This window comes from Macaca mulatta, chromosome 11 (genome assembly GCF_049350105.2).
Source record: "Macaca mulatta isolate MMU2019108-1 chromosome 11, T2T-MMU8v2.0, whole genome shotgun sequence".
NCBI lineage: Eukaryota > Metazoa > Chordata > Mammalia > Primates > Cercopithecidae > Macaca > Macaca mulatta.
The window spans coordinates 119409870-119436967 of NC_133416.1; the positions used below are offsets into that span (position 1 = coordinate 119409870).

The 27098-nt window shown below is 47.4% G+C and overlaps 1 protein-coding gene and 1 long non-coding RNA gene across 9 annotated transcripts in view; one reads left to right on the forward strand and one right to left on the reverse strand.

Annotated features, from left to right (window-relative positions):
- HECTD4 (HECT domain E3 ubiquitin protein ligase 4) overlaps positions 1–27098 on the reverse strand; it is a 228744-nt gene that overhangs the window by 18302 nt on the left and 183344 nt on the right. For all 8 annotated transcript variants that reach the window (XM_028829925.2, XM_028829923.2, XM_028829924.2 and 5 more), the window contains exons 55-64: positions 24325–24485; positions 18234–18415; positions 16658–16863; positions 16250–16380; positions 15829–16034; positions 13725–13904; positions 7434–8740; positions 6300–6507; positions 2309–2532; positions 2066–2217 (exon numbers count right to left, since the gene is read on the reverse strand). In XM_028829925.2, coding sequence (XP_028685758.1) covers positions 2066–2217; positions 2309–2532; positions 6300–6507; positions 7434–8740; positions 13725–13904; positions 15829–16034; positions 16250–16380; positions 16658–16863; positions 18234–18415; positions 24325–24485 — 2957 coding nt within the window. The remainder of the gene's footprint in view (positions 1–2065; positions 2218–2308; positions 2533–6299; positions 6508–7433; positions 8741–13724; positions 13905–15828; positions 16035–16249; positions 16381–16657; positions 16864–18233; positions 18416–24324; positions 24486–27098) is intronic.
- LOC144333098 (uncharacterized) lies at positions 1046–17337 on the forward strand. Its single transcript, XR_013401455.1, has 2 exons — positions 1046–3595; positions 17031–17337. It is a non-coding gene; the product is annotated as an uncharacterized LOC144333098 (long non-coding RNA).

The following is a 27098-nucleotide window of genomic DNA, read 5'->3' on the forward strand; positions in this document are numbered from 1 at the left end:
ACAAATTCAGTTCCTGTTCACCCTTGCCACAATGCAAATGCCCCATAGCCAGTTGTGGCTTAGGGGCTGCTGTACCCAACAGCACAGATATAGACATAGCACTGATTTCTACCAGCACAGAAAGCACTATGGGACAGTGCTGATTGAAAAACACCATTTCTACATAATGAATTAACTTTTTAAAACCTTTATTTTTCTGGTTAAACAATTCCTCTAGCGATTCTTGCTAGGTAATATTTTGCTATCAAGGTTTCATCTCTGTGTACTCGAGAGTCATAGACCCCGTATCTAAAGAATATTCTATTACATATATACGCATATCCACACATGGAATGCCATGTAGCTATTTTTTAAAAAAGGAATGGGGAATTCTTTTTGTACTGGTCTGAAATGATTTCCAAAATTAGTATTAAGTAAAAATGGCAGCCGGGCGCGGTGGCTCATGCCTGTAATCCCAGCACTTTGGGAAGCCAAGGCAGGCGGATCACGAGGTCAAGAGATCGAGACCATCCTGGCTAACATGGTGAAACCCCGTCTCTCCCAAAAATACAAAAAATTAGCCAGGCGTGGTGGCGGGCGCCTGTAGTCCCAGTTACTCGGGAGGCTGAGGCAGGAGAATGGTGTGAACCTGGGAGGCGGAGCTTGCAGTGAGCTGAGATCACGCCACTGCACTTCAGCCTGGGCGGCAGAGCGAGACTCCGTCTCAAAAAATAAAAAATAAATAAGAAAAATAAAAATGGCAAGGTGTGGACATTGTGTATGGTACCCAATACTGGGCATATGTATAGAATTGCTTCTATATTTATAGAAAGGGTTCTTCTGAAAGGCTACAGAAGTAACCTTGCAGGCTCAGGGAGGGGAACTTCAAGGCTTAAGAATGGTCGGAAGGAAGAGCGGCTTTTCACTGCACATGCTTTTGAATTTTGTACTATTTTAGTCGTTCAAAACTTAAGAAAATAATATAGAGGCATAAATCAAAGGTCATGTACTTAAAAGTAGTTGCTATGCATGGGGCAATTTAATTTTTTCCAATAGGCACTATGCATTTTCTTTTTCTTTTTTTTTTGAGACAGGGTCTCGCTCTGTCACCCAGGCTGGACAGGAGTGCAGTGGTGTGATTATGGCTCACTGCAGCCTTGACTTCCGGGGCTCAAGCCATCCTCCTGCCTCAGCTTCTTGAGTAGCTTCTTGAGTAGCTGGGACCACAGGTGCATGCCACCACAGTCAGCTAATTTTTATATTGTTTTGTAGAGATGGGGTTTTGCCATGTTGGTCTTGAACTCCTGGGCTTAAGGCGTTATACATTTTCTAATCTTCCTACAATAACTATGCATTATTTGTGTGGCTAAAAGAAGTAGGATTAAAAAAAATGTACGGGGGGAGGGATAGCATTAGGGGATATACCTAATGTAAATGATGAGTTAATGGGTGCAGCACACCAACATGGCACATGTATACATATGTAACAAACCTGCATGTTGTGCACATGTACCCTAGAACTTAAAGTATAATAAAAAACAACAACAACAACAACAAAAAAGTACAACATTTTAGATGTTGTCTTCATTTAGATGGGTCGGCTTTCCAGCCTGCATGGTCAGGATTTGACCACACCTGTGGATAAAATGAAACTCCAGTGTTCACCTGATGGAGCTGAGGACTGAGAAAGGAGCTCAGCAGAAAGGACCCAGACACCCACCGGCCACAGTGGCTCCTGCCTGTAACCTCGGAACTTTGGGAGGCTAGTGCAGGCTGATCACTTGAGCCCAGGAGTTCGAGACCATCCTGGCCAACATGGTGAAACCCTATCTCTACAGAAAAATTTAAAAAATTAGTCAGGTGAGGTGTCATGTGCCTGTAGTCCCAGATACTCAGGAGGCTGAGGTGGGAGGATCACTTGAGCCTGGCTGCAGTGAGCTGTGATCGGGCCGCTGCACTCCAGCCTGGGTGACAAAGCCTGACACCAAGCTCCTCCAGAGGAGCTGCAGCCCCCCAGGCTCCTGCACGGAGGGCGCCCCCACATCTGCCCACAGGCCAGGCTGCCCAGGCTCCTTGGGGCACACACCTGACGCTGTTGAGCACGGCCTTGTCCTTGGTGGGCGGCTTGGTGATGGGCCGCTTGGTGCTCACCACCTTCACGGGGTGCTGCTCCTTCCCGGCTTTGCTGTACTTGCTCTTGTCAAACTTGGGCTTTGGCACGCCATACTTCCTCAGGATCTGTGGAGCACAGAGGTGGCAGGGAGGCTCTGAGTTTCGTCCTGTGGGGCACGCGAGGCCCAGCCTGGGTATGGTGGGGATGGGCAGCTACCTGGGTGAGCTGATCCTCCAGCACCTTTTTTGGAGGCCGGACATTGGTGAAGAAGAGGTGGAGGAGGTTGCCTGGGGTCTGGGAGTTGATCTGCTCTTTGCTAAGATAAATGTCAGAGACTCTGATGGGCTTCGCTGGTGTCAGGCTCAGCGTCTGCTCTGAATGGGCACAGCTCTTAAATATCTCCGTCAGAACCTCTCTGGCCCCGGGCACCAGCTTCTCCCCTGTTGGATGGAGAGGGGGCAAAATAATTCTGCCGTGAACATACATCAGGACAAGCCCTGCGAGCATTCTGTTTGCAAACACTGTTTGAAAGGGGCAGTAGATGGACATCAGAGGAAGGGCGAGCTGCCCACCAAAGCCTGGTTCCCTCTCTGGGCACAGCCCAGCACATGCCCAGCCTTCCTTGCTGTAAGGTGAGGCCCTGCAACCGTGGTCACCGTGGGATGTGAGGCACATGGGGGCCAGGCTGCTGTCCTCTGCACTTGGCCCCTACCTGGCTGCTCGGGGATGATAGGCCCCTCCCCGAAGGTGGGCACACTGCAATGCTCACCCTGACTCTTACATCTGCAGGGAATTAACTTCCACTGAACTTGAGTCATTGTCCTCCTGGGGCTATTTATCATAGCAGTTTAGTCTAGAATAGTCCCAGATGATAGTCAGTCAGCAAGTATTTTTAGTTGGAAGTACAACTTGTTAAACAGGTGATCGCATTCTTAGGAAATATTCTTCAAAATTGGTGCAATGAGCAGGTGAAAAAGAAAGTTTTCTGAGATACAAGAAAACTGTCTATGAGCACTGAAAAAATATTTTTTTGTTCCCAAACAAGCACTCCAGAAGGTGCTCTCGCCTTTCCAAAGGGCCAGTCATGAACCCATCTGCATGTTCTCAGGAATCACTCCCTTCTCCTGGCAACCCAGGCCCCTCACTCCCTCTGGCCTGCTCCGTCTCCTGGGGAGTCTGGCCTAGGCCAGGCCCAGCTGTGGCAACTCCAGCACATCTGGGCTGAGGGTGGGAGGGGCAGGTGCGGGGAAGAGAGAGGCTGAGCCCTAAGCTGACTCAGCAGAGTCACAAGTTGAAAACCCATGAGGCCAGGTGCGGTAGCTCACACCTGTAATCCCAGCACTTTGGAAGGCTGAGGCAGGTGGGTCACTTGAGGTCAGAGTTCGAGACCAGCCTGGGCAACATGGTGAAGCAAAATACAAAAATTAGCCAGGCGTGGTGGCGTGTGCCTGTTGTCTCAGCTACTTGGGAGGCTGAGACACAAGAATCACTTGAAACCAGGAGGTGGAGGTTGCAGCCGAGATGGTGCCACTGCATTCCAGCCTGGGTGACAGAGTGAGACTCTGTTTCAGAAAACAAAACAAAACAAAACAAAACAAAACAACAACCCTCACAAGAGGAGTGTACCTGGCACCATGAGGCATATCCATGCAGTACCAAAAGACCAGGTACCATATGTGGAAAGTTTGACTGTAAAAGAACCAGGAACTAGAACTAAAATTCAGTATCTAAGTATGAGAAGACTGGGAAAGACAATCATGGCAGAAAGACCTCAGGCTTCCTGTCAAGCAGACCTGACATCGACCTTGGGGGCAGCTGAGAGCTGAGGGGGCAAAACACATGCCAATAAGGGACAGGACTGGGACCAGGATGAGCCCACCGAGGCCTTTGCTCAATGCCAGGCAAGATTTAAGGAAATGCCAAAAACCTCAGTCATCAAGATAAACAATACTTTACTGTAGTATTTTAATCAGTCAAAATTATTTAGTAGCGCTTGTGAGCTAAAAAAAAAAAAAAAAAAAAAATATTGGGCAAGGTGGCTCACGCTTGTAATCCCAGCACTTTGGGAGGCCAAGGCAGGCCTCCGCAGGATTACCTGAGGTCAGGAGTTCAAGTCCAGCCTGGTCAACGTGGTGAAAACCTCCCTCTACTAAAAATACAAAAATTTGCCAGCATGGTGGTGCCTGTAGTCCCAGCTACTCAGGAGGCTGAGGTAGGAGAACTGCTTGAACCCCAGAGGCGGAGGATGCAGTGGGCCGAGATCACACCACTGCATTCCAGCCTGGGCGACAGAGTAAGACTCCATCTCAAAAAAAAAAAAAAAAAATTAATGTAAAAAAACCTCCATAATAAGCAAAATATTTACAGTGCTGTGCTGACCGATATCAGAGCCCGAGAAAAAGATCAGTAATGCTGATCCTATCTTTATTTAAAATTTTAACACTTTGCTGATCATGGATACTTTACATTAATTTTGACTTAAAAAATGTACTAGAATATTTATCTTACTGAGTTTTCTGGAGCCCCATTAAATTGTGTCCCCAAGATCTCACTTACCTCACCCTGATCCTACCTCTGAGGGAACATTTCCAGATTTCATGATTGGGGTAAGCAAGTTTTTTTTTTTTTTTTTTTTAAAAGATGGGGTCACCCAAGTTGGACTGCAGTGGTGTGATATCAGCTCACTGCAGCCTCCGACTCCTGGGCTCAAGTGATCTTCCCAGCTTAGCCTCCTGAGTAGCTGGGACTACAGGCATGCGCCACCATGCCCAGCTTATTTTATTTTTTGTAGAGACGAGGTCTCACTATGCTGCCCAGGCTGGTCTCAAACTCCTGGGCTCAAGCAATCCATCTGCCTCGGCTTTCCAAAGTGCTGGGATTACAGGCATGAGGCACTTTGCCGGGCCTGGGGTCATAATTTTAAACAACAAAACCTCTACTCAATATTACATTTTTTGGCTGGGTGCAGTGGTTCACACCTGTAATCCCGGCACTTTGGGAGGCTGAGGCGGGCGGATCACCTGAGGTCAGGAGTTTGAGACTGGCCTGGCCAACATGGTGAAACCCCGCCTCTACTAAAAATACAAAAATTAACTGGGTATGGTGGTGTGCCTGTAATCCCAGCTACCGGGGAGGCTGAGGCAGGGAGAATTGCTTGAACCCGGGAGGTGGAAATTTCAGTGAACTGAGACTGCACCACTGCACTCCAGCCTGGGTGACAGAGCAAGACTCTGTCTTAAAAAAAAGAAAAAATTACAATTTTGTACTTCAAAAACACAAAACAACATAGCAACTCTATGACGAAATTTCAAACATTAAAGAATTAGATTAAGGCCGGTGTGATGGCTCACGTCTATAGTCCTAGCACTTTGGGAGGCCGAGGCTGGAGGACTGCTTGAGTCTAGGAGTTTGAGACCAGCCTGGGCAACATAGGAAGACTCTCTGTACAAATAATAAGTAAAATAATTTTTTTTAAAGAAAAGAATTTTAAAAAGAAAAAAGGAATAAAAAAAGAAAAAAAGAGGAATTAAAAAAAAAAAAAAGAAATTAGTGGGAAGGAGACAGAGTTTGCTCCACAAAAGAGCCACCAGAATGGCAAAAGGGCTGGCAAACGGGACTTCAGAGAAAAAAGGGCTGGAACTGTTTCTTTCCCAGGGGTCAGTTTACAAGGGAGAGGCATGAGCTGTCCTCAAGCATATGACCAAGTACTTACCAGCAATGTTCTAGCTGCATAGGACAGAACAAAATAAATACACTTGCACTTGAACCAGGGGAAGCCTGGCTAGACAAAAAGGAAAAAATGACTTGAATACAAGCCCACATTCAAGCCTGTTGCAGGCGGTACAAAGCCACCCCTGGTAGCCTCTCCAGCTGGAACACGGCAGGCCTGTGGCAGGGGCTGCCCCCATGGCCTTCAGCGCCCTGACAGCTGGGAGAGGAGGGGAACATTTCTTCTTTTCACATCATACAAAGATGCACACAATCAGCCCCTACTGGCAAACAATGGAGCCTCTTGTCCCATCTCCCCAACACTGTCTGAATTGTTTTCAAAATCTGCAACCCAGGAATAGCTGCCAAGTTCCTCTTTAATGCAAGATGTTAAAAATAGGGGACACTGGGGAGGAGAGGAGATTTTAATGCAATTTTTTTCTGTGAGCCTAAAATTGCTCCACAAAGTCTACAGATTAAAAACAAATCCAGAACCCACCTTTAATTGACTTATCATTGAAATAATCTTCTAACCCTGGGCTCCCTTGAGTATCAAAGAGACTCTGATTTACTACAGACACGGTGAGAATCTCTTCGGTTGACATTTCCATCAATTCATCTTCACCATCCAAACTTGACAAACCAATCAAATCATTATTGTTAAATAAACTTGCTCGGATTTTCTCAATTTTGGCTCGGGATCTTATCTGTGTGAACAGAGAACAGGGTCAGGATTTGAGTAGCGTGACCAGGCATTCAGTGTGAGTGAACTTCTCCCTTCCACCTTTTCCTGGAAACTCTCTATTTGTCTGGAGAGATGTGAGAGCTGCCCGACTCCGGTGAGCTGGACCTCCTGGGAAACTTTCTCCCACAGGCCAGCAACAGCAACTTTTAGCAAACGACTCAACCTGAAATCTCGTCACTAAACCTCGGCTAGGTCTGTGGCTTGCCTCTGTTTCCCAGGGAGTAAAAATCCATGCCTAACTGAGGAAGTCCCCACGAAGGAGGATGGATGGATTCAAAGAAGTGATTCTAGGAAAGAAACTAGCTGCTTGATCCTTGAACCCTCCTTGCAGAGCCTGCTGGGAGAGTATAACGCATGTCAGTTCCCTACCTGTATTGTTACGCAAAGGCACAGAAAGGCTTTGATGCAGGATTTCTAAACAGCGAGGCTTAAGAAATACATGGGATCCTGCAGTGGAACTATGACTCGCTAGCATGCAGGTTATCTGAAACTCAGAATCACCTGGGACAGAATGGCAAGCGTCTATCCTCACACTGCTCAGTGACCATCCCTCCTGCCAATGGCAACACCAAAAAGAACAAAAAGAACCCAAGGCTGCTCAAGAAGATGCGACGGGGCTGAGTCAGAATGCACCGATGGCAGCCACCCACCATGGAAGGCCAGGCCCTGAGCCCTCTGGCTCCCCTTTACTTCGTGATATGGGACTTGGTGTCACTCTTAGAGATGTCATCCCCAGCAGACTCATTGTGCTCATTCCAAGGGCTATCCCAGGGAGCCCCTGACTGCTCTACCATTACCTACTAGGAAATAAATTTGGAAGGTTTAAAGAGGCTTGGGGGATTGAAATGGGTCATGATTTAGTGGTTGCAGAGGCTTGAGAGCTGTTACCTCCACCACTGCGAAGCCTTTGATGGGGCGTGCCACTAGGGGCTGGTGGTCCAGGGAAGTTACTGTGTACATGGAGCCCATGTCTGACACCAAGGCCGTCTCTGCATTGTCCAGGGGCTCCCCCAGGCTGCCCAGGCTGCCCAGGCTGCCAGTGCTGCACAGGGAAATGTCCAGGCTCTCCTGGCTGGACACCACGTGGGGCTCCAACAGGCCCGGAGGGATGGGCAGCTCGAGGCCGGCAGGCAGCGGATCCACGGAGAGGTCGCTGACAGTTTGGGAGATGCCCTGGGAGCTGCAGATGGAAGCCTGGCTGGTGGAGGCAGAGGCGCTGATGCTCATGGCGGGGGTCAGGCTGCTGGACGTGCTGACTTCCATGCTGTCTGAGCCAGGGAAGGCCAGTGTCTTCTCGGGCTCAGCTTTCCCGTCCCCGCCCTCGGCCTTGTCTTTCGGCTTCTTGGGGTCTTCTTCCTGCAGCGGGATGTAGATCTCGTCTTTGAAGACCCCGCCGTGGGCGTTGCAGGCCTTGCGGATGGCGCCTCTGACTACGCCCTCGTCCAGGTGGGTGGGGATCCCGGAGATCACAAGCAAACGGCTGTGGGCGGTGGGGCCCACCAGGGCCTGGCAGGCATCAGCGATGGCGTCACTCGTCACGCCCAGCCCCTGTGGGTCCTTCCTGGTGAGGTGGCGGAGGATGATGAGCAGGGTGAGTGCGCGGTGGAACCACAGCATGTCCTCGGGCTTGCTGCCTCCGATGCTGAGCACAGTGGGGTCCGAGTCCACGGTGCGGGAAGACTGGCGCTTGCCCGACGAGGCGGCCTTTTCCCGCTTCATCTTGACTTTTTTCCTCTTGGAGAGGAGGCTGGGACTCTGCGGGGTCTGTCCTGGCGAGGACGAGGAGGAGGAGGACGAGTCACTGAGATTTGGGGCGGTCGCTGAGGTCACCCCGCTGGCTGTGACACTCATGTTAGTAGGCAGGGTCACTTCGGCCACCGCCAGGCACCCTTCCATGAGTGCATGAAAATACGTAGAGAACCTGCCCTGGTCGCCGGCCGCCGGGCCCCCGGATCCCCCACAGGTGCTGCCTGAGACCCAGTTCTGCGTCTCCTCATCGTACAGCTTGTGGAGCTCCGACTGCAAGGCCATCAGCATGGCCAGGCAGGGGTTCAGCTGGAGGGCGATTGAGGAGGACAGGCCAGCGGGGTGCCGCCTCTGCTCCAGAGTGTGCACAGTGCGCAGGAGCTCTGCCAGGAGATGGAAAACAAGCTCCTTCACACAGGCTGCCATGTCCGTGGTCCACAGGAAGTTTCCTGAGGCAAATGAAAATAGTAACAGTAATTACTATGCAGCACTGGCTACGTTCCAGGCCCCTCATAACAACTCTGTGAACAGAGACTGTGCAATTCGGTCCCTTCTTACAGATGGAGAAACAGAGGTTGGGAGGTGGAGGCCTGGCTGGAGGTCACACAGCTACTAGACAAAAGAGCTGGGATTCAGAGCTGAGGGGTCGGCCCCAGAGGTGAAGGCTTTGACCCTTGTGCCCAATGGCAGGGTGCCAGCAAAACACCATCATTTTCTGTCTCAAAAGGTTATGCAGCATGTTGGTGATAAGTCCCTAGAATAATGTTTCCCAAAGTACTGGATGCTTACTATGGGGCACACAAGCCAATTTTACCAAATGGCACTAAAACACACACTGAAACATTGTTCCTTTTAAACTCCTCTTTTAGTCCTGATTTTTGTCAACAAGAAAGCCTTACTTTGAGGGTGGTTTTTTTTGTTTGTTTGTTTTTTGAGACAGGGTCTTGCTCTGTCACCCAGGCTGGAGTGCAGTGGCACAATCATAGCTCACTGCTGCCTCAGCCTCCTGGGCTCAAGCGATACCTCACCCTGAGTAGCTGGGATTACAGGTGTGTGAGACCATGCCCAGCTAATTTTTGTATTATTATTTTTCTTTTGCAGAGACAGTTTTCATGGTTTTGCCATGTTGCCCAGGCTGGTCTAGAACTCCTGGGCTCAAGTGATCCTCCCACCTCAGCCTCCCAAAGCGCTGGGTTTACAGGTGTGTGCCACTGTGCCTGGCCATGAGGCTGGCACATTCTTTTTTTTTTTTTAATCTTTTTAAAAATTTAAATCATATTTTAAAAATACTTTATTTTTTTATTTTTTATTTTTTGAGAGTGAGTCTCAGTCTGTCACCCAGACTGGAGCGCAGTGGCATGATCTCAGCTCACTGCAACCTCTGACTCCTGGGTTCAAGCAATTCTCTGCCTCAGCCTCCCGCATAGCTGGGATTACAGGCTCCTACCATCATGTCCAGCTAATTTTTGTATTTTTAGTAGAGACAGGGTTTCATCACCTTGGTCAGGCTGGTCTTGAACTCCTGACCTACCTCGTGATCCACCCGCCTCAGCCTCCCAAAGTGCTGGGATTATAGGCATGAACTACCGTGCCTGGCCTTCTTTAATAATTTTTGAAGCTACTTTGTTTTTGTTTGTTTGTTTGTTTTGTTTTGTTTGCTGAGACAGAGTCTGCCTCTATCACCCGGGCTGGAGTGCAGTGGCGTGATCTCAGCTCATTACCACCTCCGCCTCCCAGGTTCAAGTAATTCTCATGCTTCAGCATCCAGAGTAACTTGAATTACAGGCATGTGCCAGGACACCCAGATAATTTTTATATTTTTAGAAGAGATGGGGTTTCATCATGTTAGCCAGGCTGGTCTTGAACTTCTGGCCTCAAGTGGTCCGTGTGCCTCAGCCTCCCAAAGTGCTGGGATTACAGGTGTGAGCCACTGTACCTGGCCAAGGCTGGCATATTCTTTTTTGTTTTTTTGAGATGGAGTTGTGCTCTTCTTGCCCAGGCTGGAGTGCAATGGCGCAATCTTGGTTCACCACCACCTCTGCCTCCTGGGTTCAAGCAATTCTCCTGCCTCAGCCTCCCGAGTTGCTGGGATTATAGGCATGCACCACCACACCCGGCTAATTTTGTATTTTTAGCAGAGACAGGGTTTCTCCATGTTGGTCAGGCTGGTCTCTAACTGCTGACCTCAGGTGATTCACCCGCCTCGGCCTCCCAAAGTGCTAGGATTATAGGTGTAAGCCACTGTGCCTGGCCGGCTGGCATATCCTTAAGAGAAAGTGGGCCAGAGTCCCAGAGCCTTTGACAGGGAACAGTATTCAGCTAGATTTTTGTGACGGCAACTCTTTTCTTTGAATGTATGTATGTATGTATGGATGAATGGATGGACAGATGGACTGATTGACTGATTGAGACAGGGTCTCATTGTGTTGCCCTGGCTGGTCTTGAACTCCTGGGCTCAAGTCATCCTTTTGCCTGAGCCTCCCAAAGTGCTGGGATTACAGGTGTGAGACACCAGGCCCAGCCTGTATTTATTTTTATGGGCACCTTTTAGTTATGCCAATGGATACTAATTTTGTATTTAGAGAAGTGATGTAAAGGTTTTCTTTTTTTTTTTTGAGACAGAGTCCCGCCCTGTCACCCAGGCTGGAGCGCAGTGGCGTGATCTCGGCTCACTGCAAGCTCCGCCTCCTGGTTTCACGCCATTCTTCTGCCTCAGCCTCCCGAGTAGCTGGGACCACAGGCGCCCGCCACCATGCCCGGCTAATTTTTTGTATTTTCAGTAGAGAAGGGGTTTTACCGTGTTAGCCAGGATGGTCTCGATCTCCTGACCTCGTGATCCACCTCGGCCTCCCAAAGTGCTGGGATTACAGGCATGAGCCACCGTGCCTGGCCAAGGTTTCCTTTAAACTAAATTTAAGTTTTAAAAAAGGAGGAGTTGATTGCAATAAAAACTGTTAAATAAATAAATGCTGGCTGGGTGCAGTGGCTCATGCCTGTAATCCCAGTATTATGGGAGGCCAAGGCAGGTGGGTCACCTGAGGTCAGGAGACTGAGACCAGCTTGGCTAACATAGTGAAATCCCGTTTTTACTAAAAATACAAAAAAATTAGCTGGGCATGGTGGCAGGCGCCTGTACTCCCAACTACTCAGGAGGCTGGGGCAGTAGAATCACTTGAACCCAGGAGGCAGAGGTTGCAGTGAGCTGAGATCATGCCACTGCACTCCAGCCTGGGTGCAGTGGATCATGCCAATGCACTCTAGCGAGACTCCATTTCAAAAAAATAAAATAAGTAAGTAAATAAATGCTGATAGGCACAATTTGTGGACATGGCAACAATCATACAATGGTGGCATGATAATGACTGAAGTTTGGGAAACACTGTCTAGGACCACACGTTTGTGCCAAGGTCTCCTTCGTACCAGACGCGTATCTTACATTCACACATACCCTGGATCTGAGTGGAAAGAGAGAAAGCTCATGTACGTAAGACACGATTAGGGATCATGAACATCTAAAGCCTGCATCCCACTGAGCCAGCTGAGCCCTCACCCTGCAAAAGAGCGAACTGCAGTTTGCTACATCCAGATGGCTCTTGTACAGGATAAAAGATTACTGGCCGGGGGAATCCCAAGGGCCTGCTGAAGCTGACTTATTAAGTCCAGCACCTACCAACGAGGGGACCAAGCTTCCTGCTCTCTCAGGACTGACATTGCTTGCGAATTCTGGTTGGAAACAAGTTTGTGACTGTCCTGGAACATGGGCTCTCATAGAACCTTCACAGAGGACAGGTGTCCATGCTCCCCTCTCCACTGGGGCACAGGGCTAGGCCCTCAGATGCTAGAACTATTCACGTCACCTCCGCTGTCCTTGCTTTACCGTTTAGCATTCATGTAAGATGACCTTGGAGATAGTTCTTCACCAAAATTATACATGGCGGCCTATGAGTTGAAACTCATTCTCAGACAGTGTTCCCGCTTATGTTCCCCCTATTCACTCCCTGGGTGTTTTTCATCTTTTTTGCAGAGAAAGGGTCTGGCTATGTTGCTTCATATCCTGAACTCAAGCGATCCTCTTGCCTCAGCCTCTCAAAGTGCTGGATTACAAGTGTGAGTCACTGCACTCGGCCCTCCCAGGGTGTATGAAAGAATTTGACTTGGTTGCCAACATTTAAAAATTGAGAAATTAACATCGACATTTGGATTCCTGGATTTTCTTGAAATAAGAAATTACGGTTCTGGCAGGAGCAGGGCCATGTTCTCCTGTAGCAGTGGGTGACAGGACACGTGTCCTCTGTGCCTCCGGCTCACCAAAGTCCCCCTGCCAACTTTCCTCTTTATTTCCCTCATTTAGCTGATCTGTTTGAACCCTGAAGGCACTGAAGGCATCCGAGTGTGCAACGTTTTCTGTTTTGAGATGGAGCTTCACTCTTGTTGCCCAGGCTGGAGTGCAATGGCGCAATCTCAGCTCACTGCAACCTCTGCCTCTTGGGTTTCAAGCAATTCTCCTGCCTCAGCCTCCTGAGTAGTTGGGATTACAGGCATGCACCACCATGCCCGGCTAATTTTTTGTATTTAGCAGAGACAGGGTTTCATCATGTTGGTCAGGCTGGTCTCATACTCCTGACCTCAGGTGATCCACCCACCTCAGCCTCCCAAAGTGCTGGGATTACAGGAGTGAGCCACCACGCCCGGCCGAGTGTGCAATGTTTTCTTCCCTGCAACATCATGAAAAAATTTAAAAAATACAGAAAGCCTGAAGAAATTATACAGTAAATACCTGTGTACTTACCAGCTAGATTCCACCATAAACATGTTGTGTATTTGCTCTACTACATGTCTATCTACCCCTCTCTTCATCCACACACCCATCTTAGTTTTTGATTATTTCAAAATAAGTTGTAGACATCTGTATGCTTCCTCCCTACACACTTAAAGAGGTATATCATTAATTAAAGTTTAATATTTATTTAGAACTTGTTTAGGTAAATTTGCATATGGTAAAATGCACAACTTTTACATTTATCATTCCATGAGTTTTGCAACCTTCTTGACCCTTTGAGGACCTATGCAGTTATAACCTTTGATTTTGCAACATTGTTCATTTCCATACCACCCTTCACCCCTAAAGTTATAATAATGGCGTATACTTCTGTTTTAAAGTGAAGTGGATAAAGTTAATCTTATTTTCGTCGTTCGTTAGTTGCCACTCCTCAAAATAATGAAAATACCCGACAAATCATGGATTTGGGAGTCTAGGTTGTACCTTAAGATCTATTCCCCAAGCCCACTTCAAACGACAGCAATCTGAAGGAGGCTGCAGCTGCCTGGGTTACCTGTGGCCACTCCCTGCACCAGCTGGCAAGCTCCTTCCTCAGGCACCATGCCAGCTCCACCCACACCCTAGATTCCGATCCCCAGGGAAGGCAGCCTCACCTAGCAGCTCCACCACCTGCAGGAGGACGGATGTCGGAATGGTGTCAGGCTCATCTTCGGACTTCCCTTCACTGTCCTCTGATTTCCAGGACAGCAGCTGCTCTGCGAAGGCCATAGCCAGTGGGAACTCCAGGGGCAAGGAATGTAACACCAGAACCGCTCCAGGAGGTGGAGACACCCCTGCAAGAAGCACCCAGGAGGAAAGCAGGTGATTGGCAGCACCTGACCCAAATAAGCCTCACAAAAGATCCTGCCGGGTGTGCACACAGAAACAGGGCTGGAGAGCCCACCCACTCATCTGCTCCAGGATGAGGACACATAACTCCCGACACTCCGGACAGTGGGCTGCAGGGACACGAGGAGATGGAGGCTATCCCTCCAGGGAGTCCTCTTACTGGGGTGGATTCAGCAAATGCGACAAAGGGCAGAGATGAGAACAGAGGACACGCACTTGTCATTCAGTTAGATACCAACTAGAACAGGGACAGTAAGTAACACTTTAAAAGATGCCTCACTGGGATATTCCCAGCTTGGTAAAGAAATAATCAGTCCTTTGGTATGGCTGCAATCCCACTAAGACCATTATGCTTATACAGTGGACCAGCAAGGGGTCCCCAAGACTTAAGACTACTGGCACCTTGGGTTTTGATTATCTTATCACCTTTTGTCACTGCCGTGGCCTACGTGTGACCAAAGCTGTCTACGGTGAAAGGAAGAAGGTCCAAGGCTTGATCCCCCTCACATCCTGCACTGCACCCCAAGCCCCTCTATAAACACCAGTCAGACAGAAGCCAGGGCATCAGAGGGCTTTGGACAAGTCAGAAGCAAACCACATTAGCTTGTGTACTCTGGGGTGAATGTTTACATGGTGATAATTGTGGAATGACAGAGATCCTCTGTTTTAAATGTAAAGTTTAAAATATAGCTAGTATAGGCAAAATACTATGAAAAACAGACTCTAATAAAAAAGACCATAAAGTTGTTTAGCAATGACCAAATCACTTAAGAAATGTCGTTTCATTTCATTCCCTAAGATGCAGTGTCTTAAGGACTGGGGCTGTGGAGAAGCCCAGGCCTGTTATTTTGGCTAAAAGTTCATATATGTTTTCTGTCTCTGGCAAACACGTGTCAGTCTTTTCCTGTCAAGCATGCCAAGAAGGAGCAGTGCAGGCCTGTGACAAGGATTTCCTTTCTTTTCTGTGCATACTCAGATACAGAGCCAGCGGGCCCTGGTGCATACAGAGGACAGGCAGTGACAGCTTCAGGGCATGTGGAGGCAGAGCCCTCATCTAACTCTAAAACCATGGAGGCTTCAAAAAAATGCCCAGGAGATGAGAGCAATCGAGCTTCCAGTTAGATGAGGAGCAGACGCTCACAGTGGCCAGTGCCCCAGTGAGCCATGTTGAGAATTTGGTTAATGAGAACTCAAGGAATGGCAACTGGGATTATCATAGCCTGAGTCAGCTGTAAGGTTGTGATTGCTCTGGTTATATCATTCTAAACAGACACATCTCAGCACACACTTGTGAAAAGAAACGAAATCTCCAATGTACTCTGGACAGCATCTGCCAGGCATTCCCTAGGTAGGAAAGATAAGTCTTTTAATTTACTGCCTCTAAAAGAAACAGCAGTTTCTTTTTTTTTTTTTTTTTTTTTTTTTTTTTGAGACAGAGGCTCGCTCTGTCGCCCAGGCTGGAGTGCAGTGGCCGGATCTCAGCTCACTACAAGCTCCGCCTCCCGGGTTCACGCCATTCTCCTGCCTCAGCCTCCCGAGTAGCTGGGACTACAGGCGCCCGCCACCTCGCTCGGCTAGTTTTTTATGTATTTTTAGTAGAGACGGGGTTTCACCGTGTTCGCCAGGATGGTCTCGATCTCCTGACCTTGTGATCCGCCCGTCTCGGCCTCCCAAAGTGCTGGGATTACAGGCTTGAGCCACCACGCCCGGCCTAACAGCAGTTTCTTCTAGAAGAAGTCCCAAGAAGTCCTATTCTTTATCAATAGGAATTGGAAAATGCAAGGTACACAATTCATTATAGCTTCACAAAGAAGGCAAGCGGAGAATGACTCCAGCTGTTCTCATCACGACAAGCTGCTGGAGACTCACCCAGTTTGATGTGGACCCTGTCTGTGGAGAGGACCACAGAGGGGTACTGGTCAGCGGTGGGGGGAGGTGCAAGCCCAGTGTTGGCCGGGGATGCGTCCCGTGGGTAACAGGCGGCCTCGATGAGGTTCAGCTGGCCATTTCGCTTCACTTTGTGGCCGAGGCCGTATACAAGCACCCGTGCCCATGGCGCCTTGTACAGAGAGGAGCTGAGAAAGAGGGATGGGTGGGTGTTAATACAGGGTCTAGTTTAGAAGGTCATTCTTTATAGACTAATTCCCCAAACACAGAAATATGAAGAGAACTGTAAGTCATTTGCATTAAAGAATCAAAGTGATTTGAATTTTTTTCCTTGGCCAGTTTCACTAGAATTTATTTAGCTTTCCTCTCCCCATCACCATCTTCTTGAGAACAGGCAACTTACTCTTTGCGGAATCCAGATTGACTTTCTTTACAAGACACAACAACAAAAGCTGCCCCAGGGAAATTCACGTCCATGTTGACTTTGGATTCGGAAATTGGGAACTCTTCGGAGGGGAACTGCTCTGGTGCTGTCTGCAAAGAGACATTGAATAAGGAAAGCCACAGGCTAAACATAGGGACAGCATTTCATCTTCTCATCTCACATGGCCCAGGAAAGCAGCCAAACGACTAAATAGCCCTCTGGAAGGAAGCAACCTACAGATGAGATAAAGCAGAAGAGCTTCTAGGAAAAGGAAATTGAGAGGAATGGGGACTTGGAGGGGAAAGGAGAGTCATTTTCAGCAAGCCAGTGAGACTCCCAGTAAAAAACGGTAACCACACTGCAGGAACATGAGCTTTAGACTTCTACCTGCAGGAAAGAGCAGATCTGTTTCGTCAGCTCTAAAAGGCTCTCCTCGCCCTGGTGCAGGGTCCGGGTGATGGCCACGTTGAGCCACTCTCTCACTGTCTGGGAGTTGCCCTGGTAAAAGAGGTCCGTGGCGGAGCAGTTCTGGGAATGGATGCAATGCTGTAAAGACTGCGCCAGGAGGATCGAGCTGGAGCTGATGGTGCCGTCTGGGGACGGAAAGGAAACAGAAGTTGACAAGAATCAAAGCAGCCAGTAGCTGCGAGAGTCTAAGTAACAGACAATGAATAACCCATCCGGAAACCCCAGATGGGAGGGTTATCCTGGATATGATGTCCTGGATAACAGATGCCGGCACTCAGATCCTCTGCTTTAGGATGGTGGAGGGGGACCCAGGAGATCAATGGGCATCATACTTTTGCTTTCTTTTCAGCTGTGAAACTGTTTCCTAAAATAAAATCTAAAGAGAGGCCCAGGTCTATGAAATATATCAAATGGGGCTGCTTGGATCCAGGGGTTCCTAGAACCTGATCTGTCTGACTACCCTGGCCCGCCCTCGCAGGGTACCTCAGGGCAGAGCCTGTAGAGAAGCTTGTTAGATCATCATGGCAAAGCTTCTGCCACCACACTTGATGCTTTCCAGGTATGTTTCAGGGCATCTAAGTTCTTGGGGTGGGCTGTGGACCCCAGGTGCTCATATGGGCCAGTAGAGATGTAGGGCATACATGCCCTGGCTGGGTGGGACCCCACAGTTGTCAGCTGGAGGGCAGCTACCCAGGATGCTGACTGAGCTCAGAATGCTATCTGCAAGTGAGCTTTGAGGGGTGCCCCCTGCCTGCCTCACCTCTGTTTTTTTTTGAGAGAGAGAGTCTTGCTCTGTTGCCACGTTGGAGTACAGTGGCACAATCTTGGCTCACTGCAACCTCCGCTTCCTGGGTTCAAGTGATTCTCCTGCCTCAGCCTCCCGAGTAGCTGGGGACTACAGGCACCCACCACTACGCCCAGCTAAGACCTCTTGTTTCCATCTTAGTTGCTGGGAGATCAAGGGGGCAGGTCAGAGGCTGAGATGCCAGGGGAAGACAGAAAGGGCCCCTCAGTCCTGGACAGGGCTGAGGGCAGACTCATCACCTGGCATTCACTGGGTAGCAGACACAGCCCTCATGCCAAGGGCTGACCTTTGGAACAGCCTCACCAGAACTTATGATGAACCAAATAGGTCTGCTTTGGAGGACGCTGATGACAGGAACATTCCCTTTCTTTCTAATGTCAAATACACTGTCTGTGGCAACAATACCGTGACTTGGCTTCATAAATAATACTTAATTTTCTTTGATCCACAATTATTCTGGGAAACTCGATGAATGCTTAACAGAGTAATGACTCAAGAGAGTAATCCATTACATTTTTCAAAGAGTGAGAAAGCCCTGCCAGGAGAATCCCAGTTCCTGGGTGCAATTTCTCACATGAGCCTATGTGCACAATGAGGCACTTCTTGCCCTCACGCAGGGAATGACTACACTATGCACAGCACCCGCCTGGTGCTGAGTTCCAGAGTGACAGCAGCAAAGCCAAGTTTTACCTGGGAGGGGAGGCGCGAGGAGCTGATTGGACAGCAGCTGCAGGTGCTCCAGGGTAATGTCCCGGATGGCAGGGATGTGGAAGAGGCGGGTGAACAAGTGAGGCAACTTGGGGGCGAAGATATTGAGCAGGGCCATGCGGCAGTACAGCCTGGCCAGCGCAGCCTCGCAGCGCAGCAGCTCCCTGCAAGGGAAAAGGTAGGTGAGATGCTCAAAGCCCTGATGCTCCGGCCCCCATACTGGGACCAGGCCGCAGGTTCTGAAGGGAGAGGATCCCATCGCAGGCTTCTCTTCCAGCCTGATGTTCCAAACCCTAAGGGAGTCACTTGAGTTTTAAACAAAAGTCACATTGAGTTATATTGTTAAGTTTGATTTTTCCCAGCTCAAAAAAGTACTGTAGGGAAAAAAATAAAAATACACATCCACACAAAAATTTGTACATGTATGTTTTTTGCTTTTTTTTTAAATTTGAGACAGAGTCTCACTCTGTCGCCCAGGCTGGAGTGCAGTGGCACGATCTTGGCTCACTGTAAGCTCTGTCTCCCAGGTTCATGCCATTCTCCTGCCTCAGCCTCCGAGTAGCTGGGACAACAGGCTCCCACCACCACACCCGGCTAATTTTTTGCACCTTTGGTAGAGATGGGGTTCTACTGTGTTAGCCAGGACGGTCTCGATCTCCTGATCTTGTGATCCGCTCGCCTCGGCCTGCTAAAGCACTGGAACCATAGGCGTGAGCCGCTGCGCCCAACCCACATGTATGTTCATAGTAGCATTATTCATAATAGCCAAATAGTGATAAGAACTCAAGTGTCCATTAACTCAATGGTAAGTCTATACAATGGAGTATTATTCAGCCATCAAACAGATGAAAGACTGACACATGCCACAACAGGAATAAACCTTGAAACATCATGTTCAGTGAAAGACACCAGATACAAAGGGCCACATATTGGACTCCATTTCTGTAAATTGTCCAGAGGAAAATGCAGATAAATAGAAAATAGATTGGTGGTTGCCAGGAGATGGTAGGAAAGAGGAAGGGAAGTAACTGCTATGGGTATGGGGTTTCTTTTGGGGTGATAAAATGTTCTAAAATTGATTGTGGTAATGGTTGGACGACTTTGTGAATATAATAAAAACCACTGACTTGTGTACTTTAAATGGGTGAATTGTATGGTATGTGAATTATATCTCAATAAAGCTATTACAAAAATACCATTGTGGGCATTTTTTTAATGTGATAAATCTGTGAAGTGATCGGCATTCAACTTGAATAACAGCTCATTAGTGCCTAAGCACATCTTACGGGGCCAGGTGCAATGGCTTACACTTGTAATTCTAGCACTTTGGGAGGCCAAGGCAGGAGGATCACTTGAGTTCAGGAGTTTGAGACCAGCCTGGGTAACATGGTGACACTCCCTCTCTACAAAAAAATAGAAATCGCCCTGTAGTCTCAGCTACTTGAGAGGCTGAGGTGGGAGGACTGCTGAGCCCAGTAGTTGGAGGCTGCAGTGGGCTATGACTGTGCCACTGCACTCCAGCCTGGGTGACAGAGCAAGACTGTTTCTAAAAAACAAAAACCTAGGCCCCAAACTCACTCTGAACCCACGGGGGTCATTTGATATTCCTACTGACTCTAATTAAATTTAATGTTGGTATATCATAATTCAAATTTAGGTGTAATGGCAATTAAAGAAACAACCCCACATGGAACACTTGATGAGTGTATGTGTGAAGTGAAGATAAACAAAAAGAAGGCAGCTAAGAAACTACATCGTAGGTGGTTTCTTCCTTATCAACACCAGTCTCTGTGGTTCTCATGCCAGGATGAATAATAAACACACTTCTCCTGTCTCCTCCCTCCTTGGAAGCCCATGTGTTCACTGCATTAACAAAGCACATTAGGACAATGGCAGCAAAACTGATAAGGACTGAATGGGCAAGCTGAGAACTCCACGGTTCTCCCCATGGCTTTCACCTCAGACTTTATAGGCCAAAGTTACCAGGGACAGAACTGCTTGTTTTGTTTTCTTGGGCTTTTTTGAGATGGGTCCTGTTGCCCAGACTGGAGTGCAGTGGCGTGATCATAGCTCACTGCAGCCTTGACCTCCCAGACTCAAGCGATCCTCCAGCTTTAGCCTCTTGAATAGCTGGGACTACAGACATGTACCACTGCTCCTAGCTATTTTTTTCTTATTTTTGTAGACACGGTCTCTCTCTCTCTCTCTCCTTTTTTGAGATGGGGTCTTGCTCTGTCACTCAGGCTGGAGTGCAGTGGTGTGACCTCGGCTCACTGCAATCTCTGCCTCCCAGGTTTAAGCGATTCTCCTACCTCGGCCTCCCAAGTAGCTGGGATTACAGGCGTGTGCCACCATGCCTGGCTGATATTTGAATTTTTAGTAGAGACGGTGCCTTACCATGTTGGCTAGGCTGGTCTCGAACTCTTGACCTCAAGTGATCTGCCCACCTCGGCCTCCCCAAGTGCTGGAATTACAGGTGGGAGCTACTGTGCCCAGCCGAGACAGGGTCTCTCTATGTTGCCCAGGCTGGTCTTGAACTCCTGGGCTCAAATGATCTTCCTTCTTCGGCCTTCCAAAGTGCTAAGATTACAGGTGTGAGCCACCGCGCCTGGCTATAAGCTTGCTTCGCTTCTGACCTGCAGCCCCGGTTTGGACACTGTGCACTGCTAATGCCTCTGAAGCCACTGCTGCTCTAGCCTCTGTTTTCCAAAATCCTCTTTATTTATTTATTTAAAAAAATGTTTGAGACAAGGTCTTGCTCTGTTGCCCACGTTGGAGGACACTGGTAATCACGGCTCACTGCAGCCTTGAACTCCCGGGCTCAAGCAATGCTCTCGCCTCAGCCTCCCACTTAAATAGCTGGGACTATAGGTGTGTGCCACCAGGCCCAGCTCACCAAAGTCTTCTTTAAAACCACTGTGACCGCTTTAGCACAGAAAACAATCTTGATGAAAATCTGTGCTGGGACCAGAAATCCAACCACTGAATGATCACACAGATCTGCATGGCATGTTTCCTATGTCTTCCAATACCAAGACCACCGCAGTAACACCGAGTAAACGTCCTACACTTGTAAGTTGACTGTAACTCTACAAGGACTTTCTTGCCTTCTCTCTCAGTTGCTAGTCAGCAGTCAACAGGTTTCATCTATCAAAGATGTTTGCTAAAAAATATGACCAAAAGACTTATTAAATAAAGCTTTAAAAGCTTTTAATTACCATGTTGACATTCAAGCATGTATGTCTTCTTAATAATACCATGTTGATATTCAAGCGTGTATGTTTGGGGACCTTTTTCAGCATCTGTTTTGGGTCTACAGTGTGTGTCAGGGCCTAGCTTAGGCACTGGGGACTCTAGCAACCTCTGCCTCCTGGGATCAAGTGATTCTCATGCCTCAGCCTCCTGAGTAGCTGGGACCATCAGCACATGACAACAGACCCAGCTAATTTTTGTATTTTTAGTAGAGTTGGGGTTTCACCTGTTGGCTAGGCTGGTCTTGAACTCCTGGCCTCAAGTGATCCACCCACCTTGGCCTTCCAAAGTGCTGGGATTACAGGTGTGAGCTGCCGCACCCAGCCCACAAGAACAAACTTTAACAAACAAGCAAAATAACAGCAGTAAAAATGTCAGGTCCTGGGAAAGCATTAAAATACTGTAGTTTCCTGACAAAGAGCGCCTGGACAGTCACCTCAGACAGTGAGGGCAGAGCTTTTTGAAGAGGTGAGAATTCACTGAGATCTGAATCACAGAATGAGACAGTCAGGGGGAACTCGGGCCATCCCTAAGGAAGAAGCACACTAGCTGTGTGAGCACCACAGATGAGGGGCTGCCAAGCTCAGAGGCTCCTGTGGGGTTTTGTGAGGCAGGTTAGGGTTTGAATGTACTCGATGGGAAGGTGTGCATTACAGAAGGGAGAACTGATTTCTGTGTCTAAAAGATCGCTCCAGCTGTTGTGGAGAGGAGAGCCGAGGCCTGGGCTGTTGTGGTGGAGGTGGGAATGGAGACATGTGCAGATGGGGACATATTTTGGAACAGTCAATGGCACTTGCCGACAGCTCTCTTGAGGAAAAAGGATGGCTCATGGCGCCCCTTCCAGATATGGGAAGGCCAGTGGTAGAGGAGATTTTGGGGAAAAATTCAGATTCCACCTCACACACTAAATTTTAGGGGCTTATGAGATTATTTGTGAGTTAAGGGTCAACAAAACCGTATCCTTGTCTACCTCAGAACTGCCTTTGGTTAAGCTGTTTTAAAGTCAGTTCTTCTGAAAACGTGACAAAGAATGTCGGCAACATCACAAGGCACTGCTTATGATACTAGTGACCCCTCACAGGCAAGCTGTGTCTAAATGGGGAGGACTGTGAAGAACATTCTTGGTGGGAAGCCACAGCTTTGAGGCTTCTGGAGCATGGCGATGCCTGTAACTGGGCATGCCTCTTGCTGAAATCCCTGGAAGTCATGCCTGTGGAGTGTTCACAAGATATATCAGCTTGGATTAGGACATGGGGCTGTTCAGTCACTGGCTGCAGGAGCCCTGCCGTGGGACATTTCTCCTTCACACTGGAGTTGACACTTGGGTAGGTAGGTGGGGTCAGTAGGTAGGGTCAGGGAATAACCCGTGAACTTCTATGGGGATGACTGTGAGGACCCCTGTTGAAGAAACATTCGTGATGTTGCCTGTGGTATGCCTACTTCCTGTCCTGTATCTTGCTAAGTAAAGCTAAGAAGGTCACGTGTGACCTGTTTTGGTCTTGTGAATTTGACTGACTCATTGAACTTAAGATCACCCAAACGCTGCAATGCAATCTCAAGCAGAGATGGTCTATCTCAAGAGGTCTTGCCGTCTAGATAGATAAACATATCTGAAGTTCCAGTGAGTGATGAGAGCTGGTGATACACTCAACTTGGTTCAAAATTGTCAACATCATGAGAAATTGTGATGGCTAATGGATGAACAGCATGAAAAATAGTTTCTGGAAATTTTTATTAGAGAACTCCATTTATTATTATATTTTTCTCTGAATTATTGCAAGAAATTTTAAGATGGAAAGGAATAATTCTCAGGGGAATTGGTAATGGTGACTATGAGGGAGCTTTGCCAGATCTTTATGTTTCAGCCCACTGAGGGCAGGCACATGCCTCAAACACCTTCTCTTCTCTTCTGGAAGCCTGCATGGTGCTAGGCCCATAGAAAGCACTCAAGCAATACCTGATCAGCTTCACAGGGAAAGGAGCTTACACTGTATCTGGACATCTTCTTACCTTTTCTTGACTTGCTTTACTCTCTGTAACTTACTCCATGACGCTCTTCCAATCTGTGGAATGTGATGGCTATTCATCCATTAGCCATCACAAATTCTCACGATGTTGACAATTTTGAACCAAGTTGAGTATATCTCCAGTTCTCATCTCTCACTGGAACTCCAGATACGCTTATCTGTCTAGATGGCAAGACCTCTTGCTGTCTCCGTTTAAGACTGCATTGCAGCGTTTGGGTGGTCTTAAGTTCAATGAGTCAGTCAATCTCTAGCTATCCAGTAGTCCCTCCAAATCACAGCAGCGTGCATGTTGCATAAGCCAGATGATTCTAGATCCCCCAACTTTTTTTTTTTTTTTGAGACAGTCTCCCTTTGTCACCCAGGTTGGAGTGCAGTGGCACAATCTCAGTTCACTGCAACCTCCGTCTCCCGGGTTCAATAGATTCTCCTGCCTTAGCCTCCAGAGTAGCTGGTATTACAGGTGCCCATCACCAAGATCGGCTAATTTTTGTATTTTTAGTAGAGATGCTATTTCACCAGGTTGGCTGGGCTGGTATCAAACTTGTGACCTCAAGTGATCTGCTCACCTGGGCCTCCCAAAGTGCTGGGACTACGGGCCTGACCTACCGTGCCTGGCCCCTAGATCCCCCGACTTTTCTTCACACCTCCTGCAATTTTGCTGTTATCTTTATTAGCTGCCTTCTCTAAGTGTTAGCTTTGAAGGAAAAACTTTCTTGCCGAGGATAAATGGTACATGTGGTAGAGTGAGGTTGGTGGAGTTCTGTGACCCAGTAGAAAGAAGGGCCCAACTGTACCTGTGAATTTGAAGGTTGGTATTGTCCAGTGTGACCAGCCCATTGGTGGCAGTCCTTCGGTAGCCTGCTGGGGGCCTTTCCAACATATCAATGGGATACCAGTATCGCACCAGCACACCTTCACTGCGGAGGTATGTTTCTACCTGCACCAATTCATTCACCTACAATAGGAAAAGAAAATGTCTGTTTGTGCTGTTTGCTTTTGTTTTCCATGTGTACGTGTGTGTGTGTGTGTGTGTGTGTGTGTGTGTGTGTATTTTTAGTCCAGGCTTTTAGGTATTATAATCTGTAACTAATTGCAATTTCATAGACAAAACAAATGAAAGAGAATTCACAATACATTGTTGAAACACATAAGTAGTCTTATTATTATATAAACTTGCTATATGCTTTTCTAAGAAAATAACAAAATAACAAACATCAGAAATCAGAGATCTTATTTTTTTTTTTGAGATGGAGTCTCACTGTGTCATCCAGGCTGGAGTGCAGTGGCGTCATCTTGGCACACTGCAGTCTCCGCCTCCCAGGTTCAAGAGATTTTCCTGTCTCAGCCTCCCGAGTAGCTGGGACTAAAGGCACCCACCACTGTGACCAGCTAATTTTTGTATTTTTAGTGGAGACGGGGTTTCACCATGTTGGCCAGGCTGGTCTTAAACTCCTTTCCTCAAGTGATCCACCTGCCTTGGCCTCCTAAAGTGCTGGGATTACAGGCGTGAGCCACCATGCCCAGCCAGGAATCACAGAGATTTTAAATGAATTCTTAAATATAAATGTGAATTAACGATATACTAGAAAGGCCAAAAGCCAGTTATTAAAAAAAAAAAACAAAAAAAAACTTCAATCAAAATAAAAACAGTATAAGATAATATATACATAAACACACACACAACCAGACTAATATATATATCTATATATTTATACATATGTATAACCAGACTATAGCAATAAATGCTAGTTTCATGCTATTGATTTAGTCTAAGTTCAAAGACATCTGCTTAGTACTGAGTGTTTTAGTTTTTCCATACCAGATGGAAAATTTTAATTGATACAATAAAGATTTTCAATGTAATCATAAGTTAGCAATTTAAAGAGAATAGTGCTATATTTCCAGCACACACTGTTGCTAGGTAAAATTTATGTTCATTGTTTTTATGTTAATAATATCTTAAAAGGAGGGAATCTGTCTGATCTCTCTATTTTATTGCTAGGAACATAAAAAGTAAGCTCATACATATGCATTTTGGATGCAAATACCAATGCAATTTTCATTTAGGGATTATTAAAATGGAGAGAAATTACCATAGAAACAACAGAATGATTACTATAAGGACATTTCTATTTTTCTAACTTTTATTTTCACACATTTAGATTGCTCAAAAATATCGTCAGTAATGTATTTTCTTATAATCAGAGTCAGAAGTTTGCATCAGAAGGCAGTGGGAGATTAACAGTATTATTGATGGAATTTTCCATTTGAAAGTTCACCTCAGTGACCACCAGTCAATAGCCCCTCTAAACAAATTTAATGAGTTAAATTACATTCTGACAAAATAGTCAGATGATGTAATTTTTTTTTTTTTTTGAGACAGAGTCTTGCTCTGTTGCCCAGGTTGGAGTGCCATGGCATGATCTCGGCTCACTGAAACCTCTGCCCCTGGGGTTCAAGTGATTCTCCTGCCGCGGCCTCCCAACTAGCTAGGATTACAGGTTCGCGCCACTATACCCAGCTAATTTTTGTATTTTCAGAAGAGATGGAGTTTCGTCATGTTGGCTAGGCTGGTCTCAAGCTCCTGACCTCAATTGATCCACCTGCCTCGGCCTCCCAAAGTGCTGGGATTACAGGCATGAGCCACTGCACCTGGCCTAAAGATGTACATTTTTTCAAGGTAAATTTCAAAGCATTAATGGAATCTAATATCATCTGTATCTCTCTAGACAGATACCAAAGTTTATATCTATACAGTGATTGATAATATTAATATTTTATCAGAGACTCTCAGGCTTGATCTGTATATTATTTCACCAGTTTTTCCTGCATAGGAAGCTTCTCAAATACAAGGATGTGCATGCAACCTCAGAATCACAGTCATGGCTTTCAAACAGAGTCTCTTTTCAAAAGAAAGCTCTGGCCTTGTCCTCTCTCACTCTCTTACTTCTCTGCCCCCACCCCTAAAAGTCCTAGCTGTGTTCTAGGAGAGAGCTTTGCAAAATGGAGGAGGAAACTACTGATCCAGTTTAATACACTCATTTTACAGATACAGAAATTGAGGCTGAGAGAATCAGTGAGATGACGTAATCAAAATGACACAACTTTTTTTTCCCTTTGGAGAGAGGGACTTACTCTGTTGCCCAGGCTAGAGAACACTGACGCCATCACAGCTCACTGCAGCCTTGACCTCCCAGACTCAAACAATCCTCCCACCTTAGCCTCCCACATACCTGGGACTACAGATATGCCCACCATGACTGGCTAATTTTTTGCAGAGACAGGGTCTCACCATGTTGCCCAGGCTGGTCTCGAACTCCTGGGCTCAAGTAATCCTCCCTTCTCGGCCTCCCAAAGTGCTGGGATTACAGGCATGAGCCCCACGCCCAGCCTATTTCTTTGATTTGTGTCTCTATGACCATTATGACAATGACAGATCAACCATTCATCAAGGACAATGGGGACTTTTCCCTGGGAACTTAGGTAGATACAATGCAGGAACAGTCTGAACGTGTCGGACAGAAAATATTGGTAGAGGTGGTGTGGTCTGAAGGCACTGACAGCTTTG